The sequence below is a fragment of the Psammomys obesus genome, unplaced genomic scaffold (assembly GCF_907164565.1).
Source record: "Psammomys obesus unplaced genomic scaffold, mPsaObe1.curated_primary_1811, whole genome shotgun sequence".
Taxonomy (NCBI): domain Eukaryota; kingdom Metazoa; phylum Chordata; class Mammalia; order Rodentia; family Muridae; genus Psammomys; species Psammomys obesus.
This window is the reverse complement of record NW_026591918.1, coordinates 3,378,226-3,387,752: the sequence shown is the minus strand read 5'-3', so window position 1 is coordinate 3,387,752 and position 9,527 is coordinate 3,378,226. Positions and strand designations below refer to the sequence as shown.

General features: G+C 52.3%; 1 protein-coding gene across 5 annotated transcripts in view; it reads right to left on the bottom strand.

The window, feature by feature from the left end:
* The window catches only part of Zmiz1 (zinc finger MIZ-type containing 1), a 201,262-nt gene that overhangs the window by 86,673 nt on the left and 105,062 nt on the right, over nt 1-9,527 (bottom strand). For all 5 annotated transcript variants that reach the window (XM_055612239.1, XM_055612236.1, XM_055612235.1 and 2 more), the window contains 2 exons: nt 7,671-7,779; nt 3,397-3,510 (listed from right to left, as the gene is read on the bottom strand). In XM_055612239.1, coding sequence (XP_055468214.1) covers nt 3,397-3,510; nt 7,671-7,730 — 174 coding nt within the window. In that variant the 5' untranslated portion in view covers nt 7,731-7,779. The remainder of the gene's footprint in view (nt 1-3,396; nt 3,511-7,670; nt 7,780-9,527) is intronic.

Genomic DNA, 9,527 nt, shown 5'->3' with positions numbered 1-9,527 from the left:
TGTGTGTGTGTGTGTGTGTGTGTGTGTGTGTGTGTGTGTGTGTGTGTTCCAGGTAGTCTGGTCAACAACGGGTTAAAGCCACAGCTCCCCACCTCCAGGGAGGCCCCAGGGCCTTTGGTGAGGAAAGCAAGGCAAAGGTTTCCCTGCCTGGTGGAATACTGGCCAGTCGGTCTTGTTGCTCTGGTTTAGAAAACCAATTCCAGCTGAGTTGAGCAAGAGAGCACTGGGGTCATGAGCAGGCAGGCCATAAGGATTTGAGGCCAGCAAGCCAGTGGGTCTGCTCTGGCCAAGTCTGGCGTACTGAAGGTCTTTGGGCTCAAGCTGTCTTTTGTTGCTAAAATAAATGGTTTTGTTCAAGATCATACAGCAAAGGTGTGGCAGAGTAAGCAAGCTGGAGTCTGGGACCCTAAAAAGCCTCTTGTGCTGCCTAGCTTCTGGCTGAGTCTGAGCTTCCAAGAAAGTCTCACAAGGTGGGGTCCATTTGGCTATTGTATCTGGCAGGGTTTTTAGTTTCAATTCTTCAAAATGTGAAAATATTGTTCCAGACACAAGGCTGGGAGGGGGCTTGCCTACAGGAGTACAGGGTCCTGCTATTGCAGCTGCTTCTCTGAAGTTAGTTATGAATCTGGGGTCCACATGTACCCCTTGCCAGTCACCTCATGTCACTCAGCTATCTGCTTCCTGGGCCTTAGTTCCTTCACCTGTGAAATGGGTACAAATGCTCCCATGGTTGGTAGATTGTAATGAGTCCAGACAGGCTTCCGGCTCGATTCAAATAGCTTGTGGCCCAGAACTGCACAATTGAATTGAACCTGGTCAACTGAGAAGTTGGTGGCCAAAAAACAAACAAAAAATAAAAAGCAAAGCAAACAAAAACCAAGCAAATAAAAAACCAAAACAAGACAAAACAAAAACAAAACCCCCCCGCCCCCAATCAAAACCAAACCACCAACAAAAAACCTCCTCCATTCCCATTTGCTGGCTGCAGCTGAGTGGTTTTTAATTTATATCCTCAAAGTAAGCCGATCTGAAGGAATTTGTAACCAGCTCCCAGAGGTCACCCAGGGAACTGTGTCAACCTGCAGGCTTAGCTGCCCCTGGCTAGGGAGTGACCCAAGCCATGTAGTGTGTGCATGTTGGGGGAGGGTTTAGCCTCCTTGCCTCACATTCATCTCTTCTTGCAGGTAGACTGGGATGAAGATGGTAATTTCCTGTCCTGCCTACCTGGAAGGTTCTTCTTTGGATACGAGGAAGACAGAGCCTCGGAAAACAGATTGGATGCCTAAGTCAACTTCTGTGACCTTCCTCTCTCCAATTCCCTACTGCATCATGCTCTCCTGAGCACACAGGACTGTCAGCTGGGGCCATGTTTGGAGGGAGGGTCGTCAGAGGGGCTCCCAAGGGCTCTGTTTGGTTGGAAGGCAGGCTGGATGGTGGGAGTATGGAATTGACATAGGGCCTTTGTTCACAGGTCTTTTGCCAGGAAAAACTCATCTTCTCTACCCAGGCAGCTCAAGGGGCCCTCCTCAGAGAGTCCCTCCTCTAGGAAATCTACATTGCTGCTCACTCCCAGAAGAGGCCCCTCCCCCCAGAAAGTCCTGCCCTGGCAGAACAGACCCCCCACAGCTACTCCTTACTCCAGCACACCTCTCAACTCCTGCTTCTTTGCCACCTGACTCTGTCCCTTTCAGCTGACACCCAGGCTCTGTTCTCCTGGCATGTGGGTTCTTCCCTGGGAACAAGAACTTCTGAGTTCCTACTGTGTTTTATGGCTACCATGGTATACACACCTCAGGGACCTGGTAAATGCCTGCTGAATGAATGGATGAATGACAAAGCCAAGGCAGGACTAGTTCCAGTTCCATCCAGGCTGGCCAGGGCCGGTTATCTCCCTCGGGTCCATGATCTTGGCAGGGCCAAGCTTGGGGCAGCATGCTGGGGTAGCATATTAGTTTGTTTGATGACACACTGTGCATAGCCCCCACTCTTTCTTTCCACTACAGTTATAGGAAGAAAATGGGATGGGAAATGTGGCCTGGACAACATCTGGCCCTCTCTATGTGGCTTAGGCCAGACCCAGATCCCACAAAGAGGATTAGGCAGTTGTGAGGAGAGGGGAGCTTGGGGGCTGAAGGACGAGGAAGACAGGGTTATGCAGGTGGCTTGAGTGAGACAGATGGGGCCAGCTTCTGATAGAAGAGCCCTGGGAGGAGGGACCAGAACACCCCTCTTGGGTTAGAGGGGCCTCAGCCGGAGACTGAGCAGCTTTGAAGACTGGGTGGCATGGCAGTCAGTTCTCCGTCTGAGCATCCTCCTCCGGGTAGCTCGAAGGACAGGCAGATTCTGGGTGGTGGCACGTGCCACAGGCAGCTCAGCGTTTCTCAGAACAAGAGAGCCCAGTGTGGTCACCATGGCACCTCTTCTAAGTTAGAGCTAAGCTGGGCTCTTTGTCTCCCTCCCGGCTGGAGCTCCTCAGGAGACACCATTCCTGCCAGGCCCTGTGTCTCCAGCCTCCATTCTGCACTCCGGACGTGCAAGCTCCCCACAGTGTCATTCATGCTCTTGTCCAAGCCCACTCTAGGCCTTCTGAGGGACTGTCTTTGCCAGTTTCACACTTCCAAATGCAGGTCACATGGTTGTGGGACACTTAAAAGCTGTGGAAGACACCAAGGTGGTTCTTTTGCCCTCAAGTTCTGGGCCTTAGGTTTAAGAACCTGCCCAGTCTGGATCCTAGAGTTCTCTGGACACCAAGGGCCTCTGCTTGTTTGTGGCTGAGGGCAGTAGCTTGGTAAGCTATGGCATGTGCACGCATGCTTTTGTATACCTAGCCTCACTTCCCAGCTCTTGTCACTACACTGTTTTCTCACTCACCTCTCCACACTGCTCTCCCTTACTAAGAAATCAAGCTTAAGAAAGTTTTATTTATCTTGGGGTGTCCAGGACTTGGCAGAGGGGACCACACATGATAAATAAGGGATCAATCAAGGTTTATTTGTCCAGATGGATGACTGTAAACAGGGGCCCCATACATGCTCTTGGTCAGATGGATACGTGACCACAGGGTAGCTGAATAAATTGTTCAGCAAACGAAGGAACAAATGGCTATGGAAGAGGAAGGCAGAGTCCTTCCAAAGTCGAGCTGCCCTGCTTCTGATGGTGCACTGATCCCCACAGTGTGAGTCTTATCAAGTGTGAGGAAGCCACACATCCCATGAAGATTGTCCCCATGAAGACCTGGGCATGCACACGGGGTGGCAGAGGGTACCTGCAGGGCCAGCTTGCAGCCTGGGCATCTGTGCCCCCAGCATGTGGGGTCCACAGAAAGGCATGTGGACAGGACTTCTGGTTCTACATCCATGGTTCCCAGCGTGTCAGGGGCTGAGGGTTAAGACTCACCGTCAGGCAGCCCATGAGGCTCTGCTCAAAGGGGCGCTGGAAGGCTCGAGGGTCTCCACACCAATCCAGCAGCTCCGTAGCAGCATTGTGGAAGTTGGCGGGGTTCTGTAAGTGCTGTGGAGAAGGAGGGAAATGCTTGAGGCTGCAAGAGGAGGCCAGGGAACAGAGGGCCCCCGGGGCTGGCCAGAAGCAAGACGCACAGAAAGGGGCAGAAGGCAGGCCAGATTCTCCGGCTTTCTCAACGCCCTCTATTCAAAGCCTGGCCCCACTGCAGCAGGATGAAACCAGCGACCCACTTCAAAGATGAGAACACGGGCTTGTGAAAGGCCAGAGCCATTAGACAGTCGAGTACTCTGTGGATGTAGGTGGCTGGGGATGGGTTCTGGAGTGGTTCTGGAAGGTGGTACCCCGTCTCCACTTGAAACCAGCAGGCCTTGGAGGTGGCTTCTAACAACCCACCACCCTACGCCTGTCGGGGGAGGGGGAGACATGCAGCTGGGAAGGGGGACTTGGCACACAGTGTCCAGATCATCGTGCTGCTTATAGTATGGTGTATGGGACTTAGCGCCCTTAGTTCCCGAGCTCCTCCGGCTTCCTAAGCCTGGATTTTCTGGGCCTTTTTTTGAGCCTCTTCCTCCTGCCTAACATAGAGAAAGCCAGAATCCTGGGGTCTTCAGAGTTACTTCAGGCCTGCAGGCTGTTGGCATGGAGAGGTTGAAAAGGTCTTACTCCATCCTCAGCACTGACGTCGGCTTCCTGGGTCCTTGTCATTTGGCACTGGGACCAGAAGATAGAATATCAGGGCCATGAGGCAAGTCAGAGTCACAGTTGTGATTTACAGCTGACACTTGGCCTAGTGGTAGGTGTGGCAGAAACCAGGAGCACACATACAGGCTGCTAGCAGCTTCAGGCCCCTTGGTACTGGTAGGGCAACAGGATCCCACTGGCCTAGATGGACCCTGTAACTAAGATGGGGCATGAGTCTGTTCACAGCCAGAGCAGAGAGGGCCTTGGAGCTGGCATCCCAGAATGAGGCTGTGAGAGCCCCTCTGGGATCAGGGGTCTGGGGTTACTCTCCTGTGCCCCTTATTAATCTAGAACAGGCCCTCCACCTCTTCCAGCTTCAGCCATCCATCTGTAAGATGAGGATGAGAGACTCCCAACGTGGTCATGGGAATTTTGGTTCCTTGTCCAGTGTGGTTCATGCAAGGAAAGGTTAACAGCAAGGAGACAGTGAACTCAGTAAGAACATCCCTCTATATTGATAAAAAGAAGAGAAATTGAGTGGAGAAAAAGGGCAGGTAAGTAACAGAGCCTGTCTCATGGGAGCTGGGTGAGGCAGGCTGGGTGGGTTTATGTGGTCCAGGCAGAGCACCTGGCAGGTGGCCTGGTTCCACATGGAGCTGTCTTTGGCTCTGTCTCAGTCTCCCAGAGGTTCCCCTCCTCCCCTGTAGAAGCCCAGCTGTGTGGGGCTCTCAAGCTTAGCTTTCTCTAAAGCTGCAGCTCTTTATTCAAGATCATCAAGACAGGAGGGACCGCTGCATACACAGCCGTGCCCTTTGGGAAGGTGGCTGCCCAGCCTTGCTTCTGCTTCTGATGTTTGCTTCTAAATCTGCCTTTCAGAGGCTCCAGGGAACGCTGAGGCTCTGATGGAGGGATGCAGCCCAGCGGCTCCTGTTAGCTTGCACTCCCCCTGACAACCAGGTGTTTCATTTATTCATGTGATGCCGCAAGCAATCAGCAGTGTCAGCAACCTCTGCACGCCACTCTCAGGTGGCCATAGCAATGTCCTTTAGAGATCTGAGCTCTCTGGCCTCTGAGGCTCATCCCCAAGCCTGCTTTTATTCAGGGCTCCATTTGAGCATCAATCTTCTGTATCTTGCCGGTCTGTATCTCCTCCTCTCCATTCACAGCTGGCTCATTATGGGATGCATCTCACAAATGAGGTAAACAGTAGTACCCCTTTAAATGGCTGTTGCCTGGAGCTCTGTGGCCTCAGCTGAGGCCCTTCTCTCTGCTCTAGTTGCTGGTCTCAACCTCGTTATGGCTTAAGTACATAGCGAGACTGTCTTATGACATACAAGGTGCACACCTGGTCCGAACCCCACCCTAGCCACGGAGTCATGCAGCCCTGGCGACATTACTGAACCTCAGAGCTCTCATCTGTGCAATGGGGATGGGGTGGGGTGATGGCAGCTTGTAAAGATGTGGGAGTGGCCTGTTACAGAGCCAGAACAAATACGGCTAATGGTAACTGGTGCTTCCCATGCAGGGTCCTCTAGAGGACAGAAGCCACTTCCTAGGAACTCCTGGCCCCTAGACGGTACAATGTAAGGTCTGAAAGGCGTGATGAGTGAGTGTCCAACTATCCCAATGACAGCTCCAGCTCCTCTACTGAGACCAGCCACTTGGCCACTTTACAAGGGACCCCAGGCCCAGGGAGGGAAAAGGGCCAGGATGAACAGCCTGTAGTAGGGACACATTTTGAATCATTGGCAGAGGCTTCAAGCTGTGGCTGGTACTAAACACCAATGCTGTTTCCCATCAGAAAGCTCACCCATCTCCACAATTCCTCACGGGACTGGAATTACACCCAGGATGGCCGTGTGTGCGGGCAGGAACTAGGCACACCAACGCTTCAACAGGGCTGGCTGCCCAGGAGGTCATAGATTCAGGTTCTCCATCCACCTGACCACCAGTCTCTCTGTGCGTCACACAATTCATCCCTGTGTCCATCCATCCATCCAGAACAAATCCGTCCATATATCTCCCTGCCCATCTGCGGATTCATCCATTCATCACGTTATCTATCCCTTTTCCATCTACTCATTCATCTGCCCATTCATCTAGAAGCCAATTTATCCAGCCAGCCACCCATTTATCCATCTATCCATCTATCACCTATACCTACCCACTTTATCTAAGTCCCCAGCCATATGTCTATCTACGCACTCATCAAGCATCCTCTTATATGAGCATTTATTGATCCACCTTCCTCTGCACCCACCGGAAATACTATGGCTCCATCCTGGGTGGACTGAGAGAGCACCAGTTAGGACACTGTGGACTTTGAGATCTTCATGCTCAGGAGGGAAGCAGGATAGTGAGGTTACTGGGTGACCAGAAGCCCCTGAGTTCAGGCACAAGGGTATGCTGATGCTCTGAAGGCTGCCTAGCGCTTGGGGTAGTTGCTGGGTGCAAAGAAGTAATTCACAGAGTGGGTTTCTTCCTGTGGCACCGAGATGACCAGGAAGGCCGAGAACTGCACCTTGTGAAGAGGAATCCTTAGTTCTCCCAGCACCAAAAGCTAAAGAAAAGGGGCAGCCAACCAAAAGGGATACAGAGAAGGGCCGCTTGGTGCTGGGGCGTCTGATGCCAGGGACTACTGTAGGCTTGGAGTGTGGCTGGGAAGGCTGTGCTGGAAGGGTTAGGTGCCAAGGGTCCAAGGTTGGGAGCCAACAGCCTGAATCAGCCAGGATCCAAGCAGAAGACACATTTGTCATCCATGCAGGCACTCGCCTTTCTATTCTGATCATGTTGCCTGAGACAGCACAGTCCTTGGCTGGAGGTTGGACCCAAAGGTAGAGCATGATTCTTAGCAATCTCTAGGAGTGTCTAGCGAGGAGTTTCCTGCTTCCCAAGAACCCATGCAGGGGGCTGGAGGTGAACTCCCACTGGGGCTCAGAGTGTGGGTAAGCTGTGGTAAGCTCCTCAGTGTAGGATGGATTGTCCTAGCACAACTGAAGCAGTGTTCCCTTTCTGTGCCTCAGTATCCTTTTCTGTAAAATGATTCAGTTTCCCAGAACCTTTCCTTTCTTGTAACTTTTTGACATAGGGTCTCATGTAGTCCATGCTGGCCTCAAACTTGCTGTGTTGCTGGATATTATCTTGAATGCCTGATCTTCCTAGTGCTTGGGGTCACAGAAGGGCATTACCACAGGCATTTTCTGTTTACTATTAGCAAACAGCTGGAGCAGGGATCCCCGAAGCATAGGTCTGGGAAGGGAGGTGGCAGAAGGTGGATCACTGTGGTAGGTATCTTAATGTATGTTCATGGCAATTCAAAGCGTGGAAGCCAAGCCCAGAGAAGGCAGGGCATTGGCCCAAAGTTACTCAGCTGGGTGGGAGCGAGGCGAGGCTGGCATTCATATGTGTGTGAGTGTAGTGCCAGGCTGGCACCCAGGGACCATCCTGCTGCAGCACAGACCTGCGGCCTGCCTGTCTCACCCACCCTGCCAGATGCCACACCCACCCTGCCAGATAGCCACACCCACCTGCTTGATGCACTGCAGACGGTCATTGGTCTGCTGGATGTGCCTGTCCATAGAATTCATTCTGGCCTTTTAGCTGGGTTCTACCCGAGAGCCATGAACGTGATCCAGCCTGAGGAGAGAAGAAAGATGGTGTTACTGGGTGGGGCTATACCTGACATCCTTGCACAGCTTCCCAGCTGCCCTCCCATTTCAACACGGGCAGTCCTGCCCTAGAGGGGCCCCAGTGCCCAGCTTTATCTTAGGAGTTTTCCAGCAGGAAGGTAAAAGTGTTGATGGTGGGGGGGGGGAGAGGGGATGTGCTTGTATATTTTTTCTCCCATCCTCGTCCTGCCCTCTTCTCACTGCCATGGCTCCTGTCCAATGTTTATACTCTCTGACACCTAACTCCTTGTCCATCATTTCAATGGCTGTCTGTTGATGTCCTGGATAATTTTATGTCAACTTGACACAAGCTAAAGTTGTTTCAGAGGAGGGAACCTCAATTGAAAAACTGCCTCCATAAGACTAGGCTGTAAGCAGAACAGCTCCTGGGGCATTTTCTTAATTGGTGATTGATGGGGAAGGGCCTACCCCATTATGGGTGGTGCCATCCCTGGGCTGGTGGTCCTGGGTTCTAGAAGAAAGCAGCTGAGCAAGCAGTGAGGAGCCAGCCAGAAAGCAGCACACTTTCACAGTGTGTGTATCTGCTCCTGTGCCTGCCCCCCTGCGCCCTGCCCCCCTGCCCCCTGCCCCCCTGCCCCCCTGCCCCCCCCCACTGATTTCCAGCCTTGGCTTCCTTCAGTGAGCTGTAACTCAGTGTACGTAAGCTAAACACACTTTTTCCTGCCCAAGTGCTTTGGTCACGGTCTTTTATCGCAGCAATAGTAACCCGACTAAGACAATTGGTCCATCCACCCACAGATTCCTACGTCCATCCCCACACTGTGAGTTTTCTTCTGCCTAGCGCTGCCTCAGCTTCCCCTGGAATACTGCCAGCTCTCCAGTGCTAGGCCTATGAACGCGTCATGCTCTTCTAGTGTTCAAGGAACTCTTGGCCCATGTGTGTGTAGCTGCAGCATTTGCAAAGCGGAGGCAGGATCATCAGTTCTGCTAAGACTCTGTCTCAAAAGAAAAAAGGCTGCATTTCCCCTAGGACACCTACTGGGTGACAACCGTTTGAACTTCTGCTAATGGTCAAGTGCTGGTCCAGGCTCAGGGCACTGACAGATGCTGCAATAGTCTTTCATTGTAGATGGGGACGCTGTGACTCAGTTTATAGTTGGTCCTGTAAGAGGCAGGACAGAATCCTGGTTTTCCTGTTACAACCTATAAACTGGTTCTGGAGAGTGCCAGGGGATCCTTGCTGGAGGCTGGTAGGGGTGCAGAACACCTTGGCACCCTCAGGGGTCCTTAAAGCAAAGGCTGTCTCCTCCTGAGGACACTTGCATGGAGCCTCAGCCAGCATTCAGGTGACGAAGAAAGATTCTTGGGGCCTGGGACGAACTACAGGGAAGGCAGGAACAAGGGGAGACCCAGAGCAGAAGTAGGCCAATTGCACACCATTTGCCAGGTTTTTAGTTCTTGGCACTATTTGAGGGTCTGCGAATGATCATCCCACTCTAAACATGGGCAAATAATGGCAGCCAGGGTCCCTGTAAAGGGTGTAATTTCTGGGGCTGGAGACATGGCTCAGTGATTAAGAGCATTTGCTGTTCCTGCAGAAGACCCGGGTTTGGTTCCCATCACCCATAAGATGGCTTACAACCATCTGTAACTCCAGTTTTATGGTATCTGACATCCTCTTCTGGCTTCCTTGAGTACCAGGCAAGCATGTGTGTGTGTGTGTGTGTGTGTGTGTGTGTGTGTGTGTGTGTGTGT